The sequence below is a fragment of the Rhizoctonia solani genome, chromosome 7, assembly GCF_016906535.1.
Source record: "Rhizoctonia solani chromosome 7, complete sequence".
Taxonomy (NCBI): Eukaryota; Fungi; Basidiomycota; class Agaricomycetes; order Cantharellales; family Ceratobasidiaceae; genus Rhizoctonia; species Rhizoctonia solani.
This window is the reverse complement of record NC_057376.1, coordinates 1,747,373-1,767,091: the sequence shown is the minus strand read 5'-3', so window position 1 is coordinate 1,767,091 and position 19,719 is coordinate 1,747,373. Positions and strand designations below refer to the sequence as shown.

Sequence of the window (19,719 nt, the reverse complement as noted above, 5' to 3'; positions counted from 1 at the left end):
GTGGAGAGTTGGCGATTGAATGAATAGACTTGTTCAAGCTTGGGTGATCGCGACCATTTGCTATTTGACTGACTTCTCGACTTTCTCAAGGCATGCACGTGCCGCTGTGGATGATGGCTTTACAGCCACATTTTAAAGCGTTGGTTTATGATAAATGACGAAACTAGGATAGAAAGAGGATAACTTCAGAAGATATACATTGCACATAGTAGTTTTACTATAACATGCATCAGTGACTTGGATGGAGCGAGCAAATGATGAGGATGAAACAGGACGAAGCCGTGTTTGGCACTTGAGGGAAAAAAGGAACAAGATGGTAGAGAGCTGTATGGATAAAAAAAATAATATGTACAACGCAGACAGGCCGTAACAAGTTGCTTTATGAGGGGAATCGAAATAAAAGCAAGATATAGGATTACGGGGCTAGACAAAATAGTAACCAAGGAAAAAAGAAAAAAGTAGTCCAAAACGCTGACCCGAAGAGGGAAAACTAATGAACCCGGGGTTTGAGCGGTGTATGACGTCGGTTATTACGACGGGCACCAACCCCGGTGACGGGCATCTTGACGGTCATAGGTGATTCCTCAGACTGCCCAGCTCCGGCCAGACGGGCTCGCACCCGACTCGACTTGCGTGTGGGCGGTTGCCCGACGATACGCTTCGGTCGTGCGGTTCCCGTGGGGCCGGGGGGAGGGCTGTCGCCTTCCCCAGTTTCGGAGATATCAGAGAATGACTCTTCAAGTTTGATGCTGTTACGTTTCACGCCTGATGCGCTCGCCCTACCGGGTGTCGCTGTCACAGGAGAAGAGGGTGCCACGGGGAGCGGCTCGCGCATAGGTCCGGGGTGAGCGGGCAGAATCCGCTCGCGAGGTTTCTGTGGCCTCAGAGGGGACAATCCACCGGGGCGCGGGCGCAGATGGTAGGGCGGGACGTGAGCGGGAGCAGGGGCTTGCTGTAATAGCTGGCGAGCGTTTTGTGGAGATTCATTGAACTTGAGATGGGGCGGTGGTCCATTTGAAGGCTGAGCAATGAACCCATTGGGCGTGCTCGGCTCGGCCTTGACCTGGTTGGCAGGTGTATGCGGGGAACCCAAGGGACCCCCGAAATTCAATGGACTCGGAGTGAGCTGTTGTTGGAGTTGGGGATGTATAGTGCTTTCCCCTCCAATCCCACGGGACACCTCGTCCCACGAAGATCGGTTTGCATCGAATCGTCAGGCACAGGCTGGGGAGCTTTCCCAGAACGTTGTGGTGCATTGGGAACTTGAAGAAGTCCCGTATTGAACATCTCGGGAGTATAGTATTGCTCTAGGGGAGGAAACTGATTGCGGAGCGGATGCGGCTGGGCACTTGCTTGTCCAGCAGGAGAGTGCGGGAATCGGCCCGGGATGAAGAACGAAGCATGCGAGTCTTGACTGAATTTGCTAACGAGGCCGAGGTTGCTGGTATCGCTGGCGTGCGTCGTCGAGTCAAACTCCGAAACGACCGAGACCACTCCAGAGACCAACGAAGCCGAACCCAGCTCTGATTCGTCCTCTTCGCTATCGATGATCATGCTCGACATGTCCTGGCTGCATCTTTCGAGGGCGAGGGCTTGAGATGAGCCGGGAGGGTCAGAGGAGACTAGACTCCCCGTAATCGAGTTTCCCACTGTAGACCCACTCGAATCGGTCGGTGTGGTCATGCGAAACCGAGAACTCGGACGCTCGTAGGTAGCGTTTTTTGCCAGAGGCGCCAACCAAGGGTGCTCTAGCGCCTGTGCAAGACTCATGCGATGGGACGGATCATGCACGAGCATGCGCTTCATCCAGTCAATGCAATGACGCGAGAGGCCAAACGACGAGACCTGTGACCAGTCGACCTGCCGACGCTGGAACCTCGTGTACATGTCTTCCTCGTCTTCGACAAACGGCACGGTGTTGGTGAGCATCGACCACACGATAACACCGAGGGACCAGCTATCCACCAGCTCGTTGTATCCGGCATCTTGCGCACGCAACACAACTTCAGGAGCCAGTAGGTCGGAGTCCCACAGAAGGTTTTCAGGAATGTGCCACTGTCCACAGCCTTGGCGAGCCCAAAGTCGGCAATCTTTGCGTGCCGAGGGACCGTATCAGTCAATAGGATGTTCTATTCAATTCTAATTAGCTATCGGGGGAGGCCTTGCAAACGTCGTCTGTCTTTTCGCTCACCTCGGGTTTCAAGTCTCGGTGCGTTACGCCCTTGGAGTGAGAGTACTCCATCGCCAGACACATCTCGGTCGCGAGTTGTCGGGTCTCCTCTTCAGCTGGATCAGAAACATCGTTAGCTCGATCGTTCGGGTCAAAGCACGAGGAGAGGGGGAGGAGTCAAAGATGGAATGGACACCGGGCGCTCAATGCAGGGACCTTATTCCATATCTGTGGAAAGAGAAAGAAAAACAAAAAAGGTGTGCTCTGATGATGATGATGACGACTGGCACCCTCGAACGAGGCTGGTCTAACAATGTTTTAGCGCAACGGCGTGTAGTAAATTGGAGCCCCAATCGTGGTTCGCTGTGTGCGCCAAAGTGACAGGTGGGTCTTAGGAGCCTGGACCCCCCCTTTTCCGCCTAAAACGCGCACTTCGAGATGTCGGCTGTGAGCATCCAAACGCCCGTTGGGGCGCATTATTCCCGCGTGGTTACCGCCAATAACCCCCAAGGGCAATCACCGCGGGCACCCTTCGCCGGATGAGTCCCTCTCACGCCCATCAACTCAGAACACAAATAGAGCGTTCATCAAGGCGGGAAAGGACCACGCCATTGAAACATAGCCATCTCAGGCATAGGCGAGCAACCAGCTCAAAGGACTCATCGCTCTCAGGACCCAAAGGGGGAGAAAAACAGCCCACTCACAAAGACCATTTTCATTAATCACAGCCTCCAACAAGTCTCCACCGCTAATCAATTCGAGGATCAACCAGATGGTTGATTCGTCTTCAAAGTGGGCAACTAGCTTGCAGATATGAGGCTAGAATGAAGCCAAAAAAACGTGTGGTTAGTATCGGAACATCAAGATTAACCATGAGCAGCAAAGTTGTACCCAGTCGTGGTTCGTAATCAGGAGTGGAAAAGCAGGGGAGGGAAAAGGAAATAAGCGTTGGGAAACCGAGACCCAGATCTTAGTCCACAGTCGTGCGATGTTCTCCCTCAAACCCCGACAGGCGGATAAAGCCGGTAAAAGTGTAAAGCACCGGGGCAAAATGGATAAAACCTGACCCCATCCAGGTCCAGTACCTTGGCGCATAAGCGAAAAAGGTTCATTAGGGGGTTCAAGGCATAGCTCATTCTGGTGATGGAAAGAGAGAATGGTTCTAGCGATGGCGAGTAAACTGATGCGTGGATAGGGCGAGGGAGAATAGCAGAAGCATCGTTTGGACAGTATGCGAGTAGAGATGGAGCAAAATCGTGCTCAAAGGAACGGCAAGCGGGGATAGGAGATAACTCGGCGACGAAGAAGCGATACGATATCACCCCAAGAACTCAGTCTTGGTCATCAAAAAGAAGTCATAGAGGAGAATTTGCAGGAAGACGTCGAAAACAAAAAGATCGAGGTGGACGGACATAATCAAGATGAATGTGAAAGAGGGAATAAGTTGAGGATGAAAATAAATAAATAAAAAGAAGATAAGTGTGAGGATAAATCCGGCAATCGAGATCAAGGTCGAAAAAGGATCTCAAGCCGATATAATTGAAAAAAGAAAAAAAGAACCAAAAAGAAAGGCGACTCACATGATCAAACTCCTTCATAATCGCCACCTCGCGCTCAAACATCTGTCGACTCCGGGGATTATGGACGAACCGACTCTTGGTGATCACCTTGCACGCAAACCATTGTCCGCTTGCTCGATGCAACGCTCTGCGAACCGTCGCGAATGCTCCCCGACCGAGGCTGTGTTGTGTGGGTCACAGTTGAGTATGTGTCATGTGTAGAATGAAGTGGAGCGATTGAATAACAAGATGGGGTGTATAGATCCAGGATTGAGTGTGTTGCGGATGCGTGAGATACGATCAGATGGGTAGACCATGTAGGATTGGCAGCAAATGTCAAGCGTGATCGATTAGATTGGGGGTTAATCGTGCGAGCATGATCAGATACACCCGGATCGGCAGTGTATGATATCGCGTTTCGTTGGGGGACGTGTTGTACGTTTTGAACAGTGAACGTCAGATTTTAATGCGTTTGAATGACCGTATTACGTTCGAGTCATTGTGGGGCAGAATGGGGAGGCGTCACAGATGACATTCGATCGAAATCGTAACATGCGTTCAGCCAGATCATACCGCATTTGATTAGATATGATTGGGTGTTTAGTTGGGTGTATCGCGTTGGCCAAGTCGATCAGGTGTGGATTGAAGACCAGAGAAGAGACAAGTAAGAGAATACGACCGGGTTAAATATGGGGTTTGTTCGCAGCGGGGTTTGAACCAAACAACCGCGAAGAGGTGAAACGGCCCGGATAGTACAGCATCGTTGGTGAGCCATGGAGGCGAGACGTGTTAACCGAGGGCATGTAATGCAGCGTTGACGGGATTTGCGCGGAGAGAGAGAGAGCGCGAGGGAGAGGAGATCACAGTCCGCGCATGGACCATCGGATCGAACAGGGGGGAAACACGCACGGGCCGTGCATAGAGGAAAATGGGTCCGCGGGATACCATTATGCAGGACGAAATGAAAATGAAAGCCGAACAAAGGCGAGACGAACAACAGGTCGGATTGTTTATCGTATTTGATGACGTAGCCGTTGATCGAAGGTTTGGTTGATCCCAGGGATGAGATGGCAAGGGATTCGTGGCGCGAACAAGATGATGGAAAGAATACATATGACAATTCCAAGTCAGATGCGATCGAGTGATAGAGTAGGAAGAAAAAGGTACGCACGCAGGTCCAAGTTCGTATTCTACAAAGACACCATTGCCAACAGCTGTGAGCGCTTCGGTTGGACGACGGAATATGTATCCTGTACAGGCAAGCGACAAAGGTCAGTTTAGACTCTGGAAGTTCTCAGAATGTAATATGATATGATCCAGGAACTGAGTTGTGTTGGGGGCACAAGTGGCAGAAACGTCGAGGCTCGAGTTGAAGCCCAAGGTTGTGGAATTAACGTGGTTGTTATCTTTGCCCAGACCGACGCATTGCGCCAACAGCGGATCGGATGCGAGGGCACGGGACAATACGAAACCAATACGCACGGTAGTCTAAATCATCTAGATCTTGTCCTGGAAGACCAAACGACAGCTCATCGCCCGGGGTCAAGAGGGACTTTTTGGTTTTGCCGATACGTTTACCATTGATCTGCGAAAACAAATAAACAGACAGAGGCGGTCAGAGAGCGCAACGCAGGAGAGAAAACACAGATAAAGGTTGGAAAAAAAAGTATACAGTCGAGCGATCGACTTGCCAAATTGGGAGGAGATTGAACAAGTGCTGGGGCAAGATCGGGAAAGGAGGCGGACAAGATGTTTCATAATGTAACAGAGGGGGAGTTGGCAAGTTGAAGAGACTCACAAAAGTGCCGTTTGAGCTGTTATCGTGGACAACAACGGCATTGTCCTTGCCGGGCTTGTCTCCCGAGCGACCAGACCATGTCAAGGTGCAGTGTTGGCTGCCTGGGAATGAGGTCAGCAGAGAAGAGAGCGATGGCAGAGGGCGGGACTGACTAATCTTCTGGCCGGGGAGGATAACATCATTGGAACTGCCGCGGCCAATCTTGAAGCTATGCTCCTCGACAGCGCTCCGTGGCCAGGAAGCCTGCTTGGCATCGTTGTCGGGCTTCTTCTTGAGCTGGATGATGCCGCTTGGCTGGCCAGCACTGCACGGAACAAGCAGTCCCCAGCAGTCGGGGTCGATCTCGAGCGTCTCGGTCAAGTCCTGCGCGACACTCTCCGTCTGTGGCTGTGTTTGGGGCTGGGTGGAGTCTGTACCGATGTCCGAGTACGGGTCGGGTGATGGGGAGCGCATGGTGTCCATCTTTCAGAGCGTGTTTTGCGGAATGCAACTTCCAGCGACGAGGGCTTATTTACGCCCGACGCGGTCAAAGACAACACAGAGCCACTCTGGACCCTGACCTGCGCGCTTGGACCAGGGCCCTTGTTTCTTCCCGTTCCACACCTCCCTCGTATATAAATTGGGCCCACCCACGTATGTATTAAGACCGACAGTTAATAAAAAAAGGAAATGCCCTCGCTACTATCAAACGAAAAAAAAGAATGTATATCTATCCCCTCGCTAATCCCGCATCCTCGCCCGCGAATCTCTCCCGCAATACATTCAACAAACTCGACTTCATCGCCTTTTCCGTCGCACCCTCGTCCCCTTCCTCCGCCTGGTCTCCCGCCACAGCCTCGTCGAGCGCAAGCTTGGTCTGGCCCAACCGTAGAATGTCCTCCTGCAAAGAGATACAGCAAATATAGTATAAAATAAAATAAACAGATGGGAAGAGCAAAAGTCAGGGGAGAGATAATGAGGCTGTGATCAGAAAAACGCACTTCGATCGTCTCCTTGGTGATGAGTTTCACAACATCCACATCTCGTTTCTGCCCTATACGGTACGAACGGTCCGCGGCCTCTACAAAAAGCCCAGAGCCCTATGATTAATAACCGATCAATAAACACAGTCTGTCCAGACTCACGGCGGTCATTGTGCGGGTTGAAGTCTTGGTCAAACATGATCACCACCGACGCTGCCGTCAAGTTGATTCCCATTCCACCTGAGCCAGGTTGTTAGTATCGTGTGCGAGAAGCGCATATCAACCTATGTATGAAGGGACCCACCAGCTCGGGTTGAAAGCAAAAACACCGGAATCGTCTCGTCCTCTGTAAACTTGTCTACCAAACTCTGTCGCTCATCTACAGGCGTCGACCCAGTAAGAACCAAAAACTTGAGTCCGACATGGTCCAAAACGACCTTGAGAATATCTAGTATTTGCGTAAACTACCCTCCCGGGGACAATCAGCCTTCTGCCTTTTACCAGGACAACCAACACAAAACCACCCCGCTCACCTGAGAGAAAACTAAAACCCGGCGCCCATCCGTCTGATACCCCTTGACAAGCTCAAGCAACACCTCGACCTTGCCCGCATCCAAAAAACACTCGTCCTGCAACGCCATCTTCCGACAACTCTTGTACCGCTTCGCAAACACCTGGAGCTCCGCGTCCGTCATGACCTCCATATCCTCCACCACCAGCTCCTCGACCGAATCCATAAACTCGGGCTCCTTTAAACACATCTTGGCCATCTTGCGGATGATCCCGTCGTCGAACCGCCGTCGGAACAGCATCGGGTGCGACGCGGCTTTGCGCAGGTCCATCAGCACGTGTGCGCTCGACGCTTCGGCTGCTTTCGTCTTGGCTTTGAGTGTCGCGGATTTTTTCTGAGATTTGGCCGACTCGTCGACCTTGACTCGTTTTTTGTCCGGTGGGGGTGTCGAGGCGGATGCCGAGGCCGCCGCAGCCTCGCGCTCGAGCTCTTTTTTGGACCGGCGCATGGTTTCGTTGTAGATGGACCGTTGGAGGCCGGTCATTGAGCACCAGACGATTTTTTCGGTTTTGTTCGGGAGGTCTTTGAGGACCTGGGGAAAGGGAGAACGATAGTGTCAGTCTGGTGATCACCGATTCGGGCTAGGGATCGCTCCATACTTGATCCTTTCTCCTCCGCAACACAAACGGCGTCATCATAGTCTTGGCTCGACTGACCCGTTCGCGAGAAAGCAAACTTGCATGCGCGTCGGCCCGGACTTTGAATATCGTACGGAGCGAATCGATCGTTTCGGCGTTGAATTTCCCGGGGAGGATGAACGAAATGAGAGACTGCGAGATAATTGGTCATGTACGCCCCCTCCGAGGAGACGAGATGAAGACATACCACCAACTCTTGCAGGTTATTTTGCAACGGTGTGCCAGTCAACAATAACCTCCACCGCGCCTGAATCTTCATCAGCTGTTGGTACCGCTGGCTCTGGAAGTTCTTGAGCACATGGCCTTCGTCGAATACGCACGTCTACACCCAAACTCTGTCAACATCATCCCCAGACGGAGGGATAGAATAGAGGTACAGGGTGGGCGTATCCCAAGTGAAACGGGATAGACTCACCTCCCACTTGACGCTCTTGCTCAAAAATTTTCTATCCGGCTCAGCGCCCTGGGCGAGCTGATAGGTAGTAATGAGCACATCCCACCCAGGATCAACGTCGTCCCTCCTGCAATGCAAGTCTCATCAGCCTGGGTCCTTGCCAGCACCCAGCGAGTTCAAATGAACTGGGGGTCAAATGAACTTGGAGGGGGGATAATCTCCCATCGCAAAGAGAACCTCCGACTCACTCGATACCCATTCGCTCAGCCCGCCTCACTGCTCGCTTATACTCGTCCCTAAACCCAGCACGGTCCTTTTGGTTCCCATAATACGTCGCGACGCGTATCGAGGGTGCGAATTTCGCAAATTCTCGAGCCCAGTTTTCAAGCGTCGACGAGGGCTATTCGGGAAGAAGTGTGAGCATAGATCAGGGGAGAAAGGCTATGAGAGCCATGCAGAGTAAAGGAGACGCAGGGACGGGTGTCACACGATCGTATAGACCATATCCAATCACAAAAAAGGAAAACTGGACTCACGACGACGACTAGATGGACGCCCTTGACTCTCTCACCCAAGGCCTCGACTTCATCCCCATCGCCATCCGGACTCTGATCTCGACACCCACCCTTTAACCATGCCAAAAACGCAACGACCTGACACGTCTTGCCCAACCCCATCTCATCAGCTAGTATACAACTCAGCTGTTTCTTGTACAAGAGATTGAGCCAGGAGATGCCAAACAATTGGTAGTCTTTGAGAACGACGCCAGGAGCAAGGAGGTGAGGTTGCCTACGAATGAGGTAGGAGAGGCTTTCGCTGGTGGTGGCGGTGGTGGCGGTGGCGGCAGCGGCAGGAGTTGGGGTGGACTGGGAGAGCGAAGGGACGGTAATCAAATGTAACCCAGCGTCATCGTCGGTCGCTCCCTGGCCTCCAGTCCACTCTGAAATGATCGAGGCAAGTTGCTTTCCGATGACTTCGAACCCTGCAAGCACGGTATCGACGTCGGAATACCCGCGCTGCATGTTGACATAGTCATCAAAGAATCGAGGAGTGACGCCCTTGGTACGCTTGAGTGAGCGTTTGAGCGAGGGGACGTCGGTGAATGGTCGGAGGGAGGCTATGAGTGATGCCTGGGCGGGTGTACATGCTAAATGAAATGATAGTGGGGATAAGAACAAAAAAGACAGAAGGAAAAAAAGGACAGAACACACCTGTGACTTCGACAAGAGCGTCCTCGGCGGCGATATTGAACCAGACCAACGCCTCGTTTTCTAATCGCTGGGTCTCCTCGTCTCCCACCCACTCTCCCTCGGGTTCCGAGTCTCCATCCGCATCGAACTCGGTACCAGAAGATACGTTTCCATCCTTGGATTCGGTCTGTTTGGTATCGGATGTAGATTTAGCGGGTTTGGTAGTCGAGACGGATGGTTTGGATGACCCGTTCTTGTGTGTGCCATTGAGAGCGAGAGCCTTGCCGTTGACGTATTTGGTGGGAGGTGGAGTATCGGGAATATGCACAATGCCCTCGCGCTCGTCGTTGTCGTCTTCGAGAGTACGTTTGATGATATTTTTGGGACTGGGCAGGTCATCGTCGTCGACCTGTTTTCGGCCGCGGAAGACTCTCCGTCTGTGCCCAACATCGTCGTCGTCGCTCTCGGCAGCCATGTTGACCTTGCTGACATCCTTTCTGAGCTTGCCCACGACCGGTGACAGGGGGTCCTCGGGGACAGGGGTCGGAGTCGAGACTGTGGACACACGGGACGAGGGAGGGACACTGGAGGAGACAGAGACATCGGAACGCGTCGAAGAGCTCCGTAAGCGCTCAAAATCGGGACGTGGCTTCTTGCGTGGACGGTCGAGGTCCGAGTCAGCGTCGAGATCGATGACAGGATCGGTCGGGGAGAAAAGTACTTGGACGACGACGAGAAGCTAGGCGCCGAAAGGCCATCGTCTGCAAGTCGACTCCATGCCTCTGTCCCACTCGGTTTGGGCTGGTTATGCGGCGCCAACGGACTCGAATCGGGCACTAGCACTCGCCCCACTCGCGGTGTTTCAGGCGGTGCTGGAACCGGAGCCGCAACACCCCCAGGCTGCACATCCTTCTTTCGTTTGAACTTGAGTTGCGCGAGGGCCGCTGCCTGCAACCCAACACATTAGCAAAATTAAAATAAAATAAATTCGTACTTCCTAATCGAATAGATCATTTTCGCATTTATGTAAAAACTCACCCGGTTGTTGGGTTTGCTCAACTCCGCGCTAGACGACATGGGTGTCTCTCGCTGTTAGTGTGAACCACAACTGGTCTGATACACGCCCAGACGCTTGGTCCACGGGTTTCGGCGGCAATTTCAATCCGCTCCAAATTCTCCATCCCCCCCTCTTGTTATATCACCTGGAATTGTTTATTGCACCATGGTCCGTCTCATAACCCACAATATCCTCGCATGCCATGCCAAAAACTGCAACTCGAACAACTTTCCGCTAAAGTTCAAGGACGCACAGTTGGCCGTCAAAGAGGCCGAGTTTAATCCCGACTTTTTACGAAAGTTTATGCCCAGGTTGGAGTGGTCTGCATTGGTGGACACTGCAAGACAAGTACATCATTTTGATCTCCTTGCACACAGGGAGAACTAATGTATCGCCCGTCCAAAGTTGGGGGATGATAGTTTACCAGAGATGCAACCCGCACCCGGTACAGAAGACGAAGAGTTTTTACAAAAGCTGCACCATGTCTTGCTCGAGGTACTCAATCCCTTCCTTCCAATCCACACTTTTATTCAAAACTTGAACAGATCCATGTTGAAGAAGGCGCAATGATTTGCCCGAATTGTGGTCATGCATACATGATCATGCAGGGTATACCCAATATGGTCCGTTTCACTCGTTCCGCAAAATACTGCCTACTAAATAGACTTTATTAGCTCCTCGCCGAACACGAAATCGCTCGATAAATCCGATTCATGTGTAGTTGTATTGTATTTATCTTATTGTATGCTATCTTTTGTTGTCAAAGTCAAAACCCGCTACGGGCTTGTTGCCAAATTGACCTTTCTGCAACCTGGAACACTCCCATCCAGAGTCCCACACCACCTAATCCTTGAGCATCTTCTCCACAATCCCCACGTCGACCTCAATACCCGCCTTTTCGAGGTACTCGTCATTCCAAAACTTGGAATAGTGTCGCGTACCAGAGTCGCACCTACAATACGCCATGCATCAGCACTCGTCCTTGAACTTGGCTCCAACACGCCCTTTGAAAGAGACGACAGCTTACAAAATGGTAGCAACGACCTTTCCCTTTCCCCTTCCCAACTCCTTGGCCACTTTTATACACGCAACGAGGTTACATGCGCTACTCGATCCGAGAAACAGTCCATCGTTTTGAACCAGGTAGCGGGACATGGCGACTGCCTCTTTGTCCGTTACTCTGCACAAAGATTTTTTAGAAAATTGATTGAGAATAAGGGAAAGAAGGGGCGCATCTTACCGGATCGCATCGTCAATCATCCCCGACGCCATTTCAAAGTTTCGCGTTAACCTGTTGATACCACTACCGTTCACATATCAGCGCCTAATCGTTCAGCTAGAGCAACCCAAGAACAACTTGCATTCCTTCTACAACTGTATCCACCTAACATGCGCATATACCAAAAACCTATCAGCTATGTAGACTGAACTCGGGGGGAGCAAACACACCTGATGCCGCCTCTTTGTCCCTTCTGCCTCTTTCACATCAAACATCACACCATTCTTGATTTTATTGTAAAGCCCGCTTCCTTCGGGGTCCGAGAGAACGACGCGGACATTTTGTCTGGGGGTAGGGGACGCGGGGAAGGGGGTCATACCATCCGCATAAGCAACTTGGTCTCAAAGGGTGATAGGGGAGGGGGTCAAAGGGCGATGGAGATCCAAAGGGTGATGGGGAGAGGGGGGGGGGCCAAAGTGTGACGGGGGAGTAGGCACACCTTGCGATTTGAGATACCTCCCGACACCAGCTATAGTACCTCCCGTCCCTGCGCCGCTCACAAACGCATCGAGGCGACCGGAGCACTGGCGCCACAGCTCGGGACCAGTCGATTGCAAGTGCGCTTGGTAATTCGACGGACTCTAGCGCGGATGTGTCAGAATCGCGGATGGTGCGGGTGGTACGAAATACAAGGGGATAAGCAGAAACCATGCAGTTCCTGGAGAAGGGGAGGGGACAAGCTGCGCACTCGTTAAAGTCGCCCGATTGGATAACCAGCTTCAAGCTGCTTTTTTTAGTCACTGCTCCCAAGATTGAGACTACTCTGTTTGTCCCAAAGTCTAATCTTGGTCTTCGGCGGAGAGAGCCGGTCGAGAAATGTGGAAATTAAACCTACCTCAAACTGGTCTGCAAAGAAGCCTCTTGGTTTGTCGGGTCCACCCTGGGTACTTGCGACCATTGAGTCATCGGTTGTATGCATCTCCGTTTTGCCAAATTCAAGTGCGCGGTGTTTGGCTAGATTCTATACGATCTCCGTCGGTTACGAGAACCCCAATCCTTACCGATTACTGAAAAAGGGAACATACGACAAACTATTCCTTCAGCTAATTAGTAAGGCAAAAGACATAATTAGGGAATCCCTTGCCTGTTTCTTATCTACGATGCTTGCCGGTCTTACTTTCTCTACTGTGGCACCGAGTGCCAGGAGCGCGCGTTCCTTTTCGGCGGCGACATCGTCAGGCATGATGATTGCTGAATTATATTGAGCGTTGGGATGTGATATGGGTATAGAGTAAGGCACTTTACACACTTGTTTCATATCCTCTGTTTTTTTGGGTTAATAATGGGATGTTACCAAAGGAAGGAAAGGAACTTGCCGAGCTTTGGCTATAGTAGCAATGCTTATTCCTGTTGAACCAACCGTTCCCTCGAATATGCGCGAGCCTGAATTGGGTCTAATGAAACCTTGCATTTCGGCATCCTGGATAACTAGTCAGAGGGGGACAGAGAGAGATCAAGTTGGTGCATAGAACGAGGTTTGCCAGGTGCGCCACCAACGGTTTCCGTACTTGATGTTAGAGTCACGAGTGTATGCTTACAAGGCTCCACTTACTTTTGAGCGCAACTCGATCTTTCACTGAACCACCGGGGTTAAGAAATTCGGCCTTTCCCTACCTCCGGACGTTAATCACGTACTCAATGAATAGCTCCATAACTTACCAAAATATCTACTCCCAGGGCCTCACTCAGAGAATTAATCCTCACTAAAGGTGTGTTCCCTGTACCGAACAGTAAGTACCTCCGATGTCGGTCTGGCCCCAATCCTCCTCGAAACCAATCTTGGTGCCTCACCTATCAGCCCGACAACCCCGTCCACGATCTCATCGCTTCTCAGTTCGATCGGTCGAGGAATGTAATCACGAGCACCCTCTGCTTTTTCTCGCTCGATTCGTCTGCGTCGCTCGATGTACGTCGAGATTGATGTAAAGGATATCGACAGAGCAATGCCTTGGAATACGTCATCTTTTACAGGGTAGACGCATCCAAGGTGATGACGAACCGAATGCCACGCCAATAGTTATATCTCTTGACGCTCGATTTGGTGCCCAATCCGACCATCTGACGGACATGGTAGAGATTGGGTATGGTTACAATCAACAGTAAATTACAATCAATAATTTAGCATTTGTAAAGTAACTTACCACCATCATCACGTCATCACTCCCACTTGTCCCCTCCCCTCCCCCTCTTTTTTTTTTTTTTTAGTAAAGCACGCAGTGATCTCATAATTTGTAGAATAATTGTGTTCTCGACTTCTACCGCGAGCCGAACGTGCCGAACGTATCACTGGGTATTATGGTTTTAGACTCTTCCACAACGCCACTATCGCCTCATGCGCCCAACAGTATAAGGCTCCTATTCTTTGGTACGCAGCAAGCGAAACTCTCTGTGATTGATGTCTTATAATTGGAATTAAAACACTTTGATTGACACAAAGACGGGGGCGGAGCGTCTGGACTTTCCTCCCCTCGTCATTCTTCAGGAATTCATGAAACGAGTCCAGTCACAAATGGGTCTAGCGGATGCGCCTAGAATTTGTGAAGTGTTTGATTTGATTGCTGTAACGGAAACGGGGCGGGTGAGTTCTTGGGATTCGTTGCAGTGGTCTTGGGACGCTCAGAGCGACCCGACGAGGCCGAGGGGCATAAACACTTGTAAATATAGGTTTCAGCACCCCTCCCCCCGCTGTCGGTGACGAACTAGCGGTTATCCTAAATCGCTTTGCTTTTGTCTTCGGTTAGACTGACTGGTAGAAAGTATCGCCGCTGTTCTGTTAGGCAGACTGGAGTGATTGATTCATATCAATATATCATTAAGGAAGCATTTTCGGAGAACAAGCTCCATTTGAGAGAGACAACATATGGGACGACAACCCTAGAGAATGTAATTCATCGCATAGTAAAGCGTTATACAGGGCAACCAGATACAGAAATGATCCGGCTGGGGAGATGTAAAATGTAAATGATTGTCGCGAATATTATCTACGCTGTTGACATTGAGTCCAGGTTTGTCTGTGTTGTGCAAGCAGAGAGCATGACGGCCGGAATGCCTACGCTCATACGAACATGCACCGTCCCGGCGGATGACGGTCCAAGATGTAGAATGGCCCAGGCATTGCGGGCCACAACGGCTACCACGGGTTATTTCAGGCCTATGTAGACGGCGGTCTGGGCGCAAATAACCTCACAGCACAGATGCTCTCCGAAGCTGGATGAGTGTTTCCTGACCAATGTGTTTCATGCGTAATTAGCATTGGAGCGGGTGAAACCCATGCTATTAGACTTGGATCTAAAGATCTCGGGAAGAGGATTGCCAAAGACAGCGAACGTGTTGCTCAAGAAACGGTACAGCGGTTTCAATACACAGGTGACCTGCACTCCCGCTTTAATGTCAACCAAGACCTGTACGATATTAGAACGACCGGCTGGGAACGAATGTTGGAAGTTGCTATACATACCTGGCAGTATATGCGGATGTCCGAAGTGGGCTCGAACTTGAACCAGGCCGCGAAAGTTCTTACATGTCCAGAATAGGGCGTTTTGGCTACTCAACTAGGTACGTTTGTGGCCATTCAGGAACTTCAGTACTTGACATTGAGTTCATGAGGTTATCCCACCTATTGAAGCTGTGAAAAGATTTCGTAATTGTCCGCCTCCTTCACCCGCGTTTGTAGGCCAAGAAGGTGCGTTGAAGAAAATAGAGAAGTCTTTTTGGGATGAAATCGAAGATCAGCACGTCTTTGTCTTATATGGACTTGGTGGAGGTGATAAGACACAAGTCGCTCTCAAATTTGCACAGATATATCGCAACAAGCAACAGTAGGCTTGGGTACTTTTGCTTGATGAAGTTGACGGTTATAATGTTTAAGAGTGTCAGAAGGATTTTATATCGATGCAAGTTCCGTAAACACGACCGAAGCCGACCTTGCCAGTCTCGCTGCCGCCAAAAAAGCCGGAAAACATTGTGTAATTGCCATCGACTGGTTAGCCAATCATCAAGACAGGTAGCTCCTCATTTTCAATAACAATGATGACACTTCCCTTCACCTCCGACGACAGCTTCCTCCGTGCTCCCACGGAGATATATTGATCACGACCCGCAACCGCCAGCTCATCAGCTATGCGCGGGGCTCTCATACGTGTTATCAGCTATTTCACATGGAAATCGAAGACCCCAAAAGATTATTATTAAGCATATCGAGACTGACTTGGAGTAAGACCAATGACAAACTTGCTCAAGCAATCGTGACTGTATGCTATAGGTTAATTCAAAATTTGCTCTCAACTGACATTTGATCTAGGAACTCGGTTCTTCGGCACTTTCGGTTACACAGAATGGGGCATATGTATGTGTATATGAATGAGGATTCGCCTCCTATTTGGAAATGCCCCAGGTTTATCGCGGTGAATTGCTGGAGCAGTATAAACACTTGGCACAGCGGCCTGAAGATTATCAGTGGGCTGTTTTTACAACTTGGCGAGTCAACCTCCGAAGGATAAGCTCTCAAGCTGCTAAGCTCCCCCACCTATTTTCATTCGCGCATCATGACCAAGTTGCACAGGAAACCTTTCATCGTGCTTGCGTCAAGGCAGACCTTGAAACCATGATTGTTGATGATGAATACGTTTCTGCCAAAGACACTATCATCAGCTTTCTTTCCACTTTTAGGTCATCGGGTGACGGTTATATCTTCCCACTTTTCTCAGCTTGATTATCGAAATCCGGAATTATTGCTTGATTGATTTCGACTCGGTTGGCGGTACTCATTCAATCTATCCACTCGTACATTAATGGATTCATAGGATTTAACAGAGACGCAAAGGCAGATTCTCCGTCCCAACCATCCAGACATATTGAACAGTCCAGAACTCCTTGCTGACGTGTTACAATCAATGTCTGAGTTTGGTGATAGGCTCAAGAAAGCCGAAGCCATTGCGATCCAAGCGCTCGAGATGCGAAGACGAATTTACGGTGAAGATCATTCACGCGCACTATCGTGCGATGCTGTTCTTGCCCGTATTCGCTTCAAGGAGGGCCAATGAGATCACGCAAGGAGCATACGAGAGAGGATTGACCCCACTCAACGTTGGACCTTGGGTGAGCTAATATTCGGACCCGAGCTGTTCGGAAGGACTTTGCTCCCACATACAAATATTTGGGGATCCCTACTGAGGCAGAAGAGGTTTATCGATAAGCGGCCCAAGTATTAGCTCAAGTATCTGGTCAGGATCATCCCAACATAATTTCGAATCTTGTAAGGCTTGCCAAGGTACGCTCGTTACTCGGAAGGAAGACAGAGGCAGAAGCAACGATCTGCAAGAAGCCGGATGAACTCTCACAGACGCCGAATAACAACCCTTCTAATGTGTCAATTTTTGAGATCAACCTGGCTGCTCTTTATATAGAACAAAGGCGATTGAAGGAAGCAAGGACACTGGTAACAGATGCTACTGTTGCATTCAAGACTATTTAGGACTGGGAACATTAGCTTATGGAGCTCGACCTTCAGGCCCTCGGTGAAATTGGGGAAATTCTTCGAGGGGAGCATTTCGCAAGATGGTCTTATTACTTGAGCGGCTTCCTCGTTGCCTTGTTGTCAATGATTCTTATGTATGACCAAATTTTATAATCTATATCACCTCATGTACCCCGATATATCTCGGCTTGGCTAGTATGTGAGTTTAACGCAACTAAACATCCATGAGCCCGGAGGAATAGTTGGGTCAAGCCAAAGTATCTATATACTTAAAAAGCCTTCCAAGAATGTTATCTAAAACATTGGATTGGAAGCTAATAGGCTCAATATATTAAGATTAGCAAAGACTCATACCAAATACCAAGGGGTGAAGTAGGGTATAATTCTATCCTTTTTAATTTTCCAGGCGCTCACGTATCTATTTTGGCGTCATTGAGTGTTAAGCTCCATATATAGAAACCTCATTACTAAAGTACGAGTTGGCAATTATCCCGGATCTTGGTGCCCTCCTGAGCTTTTGATGCACTAAAGTCATCAGACTAGAATCGGAACCAACGAGGATCATTCACGGTCAAATCCCCCAGCGGCGTTACACACATGACAAATCACGGAGCTAAACTCGGGACCGGATGAGGGACGTGGGACCGAGTGCCGCGAAGAGACGCCGTGGAGCCGTGGATAGTCGGCTTTGGCGCTAACCAACTCCAATACACGCCAGACCCACAGCCGCCTTCGGACAGATTAAGTTGATATATATTTCCTAACCCCACACCCAAGGATATCCGATGCATCAGGTCAGCGGCTCGGCTAGTTGCGTGCCCCACACAATAAACCAAGACATTCTACCCCTATGGCTCCTTATAAACCTTGTTCTCTGCCACATGACTGCTCCTAACTAGGGGAACATCCCCCCATTTCCCACTAGATGCCGATACTTCCCCTCGAGATCCTGCAGCTCGTCTGTGAACACGCCGTCGAGCAGATTGCATCACACCCAAGTCGAGGCAGTCGAAGCGCATTTGAGACCAATGTATCCACAAATGTCCACTGTTTGTCGCTTTTGGGATTTAGTGGTGTATCTCGCAGTTGTAGAGAGGCCTCTGTGCCGTACCTGTTCCAAAGCATCACCGTCAGAACGACAGAAAGAGCATCATCCATCGCATCCAGCCCACTGCTCCAATATGTTAGGTCAGTTGGCTGAACCTACTTAGTTCAAATCTAACATGCACCAGGCACATTCACCTCCCAGCTGTGGACGTGTTGACCTGCCGTCGCCCGGTACCCTTCTCAGTCCTGAAACTGGTATCGGGGGCGACTTCCATGCGGATTACGGCCACCGATCCGTCCTTTTTCCTCACGGCTCGCACGCTGATGTCTCGATTGCTACGTTCCGCCAAATCACTCGACACATTAGAGCTATATTCCGAGCCAATCTCGACGCAACTCGACGGCTTATCTATTATTGCGAACCTTGTCCCAGCGTGTCCAAAGTGGTTGAAAGCACTATATTTTGCCATGCCAGGAGGGCAGCCCGAGGCTACTGGCGTAGAAGTACGGTTAGTCTTTGGTCGTTTCGGATATATTTCTGATAGCGTGTGCCAGGCTCTATTGAATGCGCTTTTGTCGACGAATCCGGTAATTGATCACACCTTACCTGAATTGGAAACCATTGGTCTATCAGTACATCTGATCCCATTATTTGCCTCATGTCCGGAGCATTTGGCACTCACTTCGCACGTCGACTTCCTGCATTGCGTCGGGCAACCTTTGTTGCTCCAGGAAAAAATCCTCGGCGGGAGATTCCTGTGCTCGAGTTGATTGGCCCGAAGGACGGATCGCGAGTGAATGGCTTCAAGGGAGATACGTTGGTTTATGAATTCCAGAGAAGCCAGGGCAACATGTGCATAGACCCTGGGGACAAGGAAGTTAAACATCTCGAGAGTCCACATTTGGCCATCACCAGGATGACCCATTGATACATGGCTGGATTATGTGAAGTTTTCGGATCTTCGGAGTTGACAATTATGCTTGTAAAGACTTTGTATAATTATGGATGTTCGCTCATTCTTTTTGTATATACCTATCTTAATGACTTGTGTATTTTACCCATGATAACAGAATTCGATGTATCGACAACTCAAATCATTGTTTTGATCGAACTCTGGCGGGGACAGCTTCCTGGAACTGTGTCTTGTAAAATTTTGACAGTAGCTTTTCAAGTTACCTGATGAAGTTCATTGCATGATTATTGATGATATTGCACGTAGGGGCAAAGTTTAAAGCTGCGATCCCAACCAGGGATATAGTAGGGCCGGAATGAGAGCTAGTCAGTCGCCACCAGGCGTTCCGGCGGGGACCATAATAGCAATATGTGTGAGCCGAATTGACTGCTGTGACCGGTCTACCAGGCACATCCTGGTCGCTACCGGTTGGCGCTTATTACGGGGACGAAAACATTTGCACATCCATAGTGTGCTAAATAACGTGTGAGAATCTCAAAGCGCTTCCAGAGGCCAGGGCCGAGGGTGCTCCGATCAAGGGTTCGACGCGCAGTGAGCCGCTAACTCCGGCACAGACCTGAGTAAGGAGTTCCTTCATCCCCTGCTCGGAGTCTATTCAAAAGCA

At 50.2% G+C, this 19,719-nt stretch overlaps 7 protein-coding genes across 7 annotated transcripts; 3 read left to right on the top strand and 4 right to left on the bottom strand.

The window, feature by feature from the left end:
* Nucleotides 1-490: 490 nt before the first annotated feature.
* RhiXN_06735 (Serine/threonine-protein kinase) lies at nucleotides 491-5,980 on the bottom strand (the record flags this gene model as incomplete). The annotated part of the gene is made up of 10 exons (XM_043326551.1): nucleotides 491-1,063; nucleotides 1,117-1,985; nucleotides 2,033-2,129; nucleotides 2,192-2,286; nucleotides 2,875-2,989; nucleotides 3,751-3,910; nucleotides 4,901-4,979; nucleotides 5,212-5,314; nucleotides 5,528-5,628; nucleotides 5,680-5,980. The coding sequence occupies 10 exons, from the start codon at nucleotides 5,978-5,980 to the stop codon at nucleotides 491-493; spliced, it is 2,493 nt and encodes an 830-aa protein (XP_043181983.1).
* A 256-nt stretch (nucleotides 5,981-6,236) lies between these two features.
* On the bottom strand, nucleotides 6,237-10,359 carry RhiXN_06734 (ATP-dependent DNA helicase; the record flags this gene model as incomplete). Its single annotated transcript, XM_043326550.1, has 13 exons — nucleotides 6,237-6,407; nucleotides 6,508-6,587; nucleotides 6,652-6,729; nucleotides 6,794-6,953; nucleotides 7,023-7,592; nucleotides 7,717-7,830; nucleotides 7,886-8,020; nucleotides 8,114-8,219; nucleotides 8,341-8,492; nucleotides 8,629-9,239; nucleotides 9,304-10,002; nucleotides 10,056-10,230; nucleotides 10,321-10,359. 13 exons carry the CDS (start codon nucleotides 10,357-10,359, stop codon nucleotides 6,237-6,239), a joined length of 3,090 nt encoding a protein of 1,029 aa, XP_043181982.1.
* Nucleotides 10,360-10,504: 145 nt separating this feature from the next.
* On the top strand, nucleotides 10,505-11,043 carry RhiXN_06733 (Trm112p-like protein; the record flags this gene model as incomplete). Its single annotated transcript, XM_043326549.1, has 4 exons — nucleotides 10,505-10,687; nucleotides 10,745-10,834; nucleotides 10,885-10,962; nucleotides 11,014-11,043. The coding sequence occupies 4 exons, from the start codon at nucleotides 10,505-10,507 to the stop codon at nucleotides 11,041-11,043; spliced, it is 381 nt and encodes a 126-aa protein (XP_043181981.1).
* A 139-nt stretch (nucleotides 11,044-11,182) lies between these two features.
* On the bottom strand, nucleotides 11,183-11,935 carry RhiXN_06732 (cysteine synthase; the record flags this gene model as incomplete). The annotated part of the gene is made up of 5 exons (XM_043326548.1): nucleotides 11,183-11,291; nucleotides 11,367-11,519; nucleotides 11,580-11,642; nucleotides 11,686-11,723; nucleotides 11,789-11,935. 5 exons carry the CDS (start codon nucleotides 11,933-11,935, stop codon nucleotides 11,183-11,185), a joined length of 510 nt encoding a protein of 169 aa, XP_043181980.1.
* A 24-nt stretch (nucleotides 11,936-11,959) lies between these two features.
* Nucleotides 11,960-13,687, bottom strand: RhiXN_06731 (cysteine synthase; the record flags this gene model as incomplete). Its single annotated transcript, XM_043326547.1, has 7 exons — nucleotides 11,960-12,199; nucleotides 12,454-12,579; nucleotides 12,736-12,809; nucleotides 13,171-13,228; nucleotides 13,278-13,336; nucleotides 13,410-13,565; nucleotides 13,618-13,687. The coding sequence occupies 7 exons, from the start codon at nucleotides 13,685-13,687 to the stop codon at nucleotides 11,960-11,962; spliced, it is 783 nt and encodes a 260-aa protein (XP_043181979.1).
* Nucleotides 13,688-15,775: 2,088 nt separating this feature from the next.
* On the top strand, nucleotides 15,776-16,660 carry RhiXN_06730 (nephrocystin-3 protein; the record flags this gene model as incomplete). The annotated part of the gene is made up of 4 exons (XM_043326546.1): nucleotides 15,776-15,868; nucleotides 15,919-15,963; nucleotides 16,012-16,300; nucleotides 16,431-16,660. 4 exons carry the CDS (start codon nucleotides 15,776-15,778, stop codon nucleotides 16,658-16,660), a joined length of 657 nt encoding a protein of 218 aa, XP_043181978.1.
* A 1,359-nt stretch (nucleotides 16,661-18,019) lies between these two features.
* RhiXN_06729 (F-box-like domain protein) lies at nucleotides 18,020-19,070 on the top strand (the record flags this gene model as incomplete). Its single annotated transcript, XM_043326545.1, has 3 exons — nucleotides 18,020-18,282; nucleotides 18,327-18,650; nucleotides 18,776-19,070. The coding sequence occupies 3 exons, from the start codon at nucleotides 18,020-18,022 to the stop codon at nucleotides 19,068-19,070; spliced, it is 882 nt and encodes a 293-aa protein (XP_043181977.1).
* Between the last annotated feature and the right edge of the window lie 649 nt (nucleotides 19,071-19,719).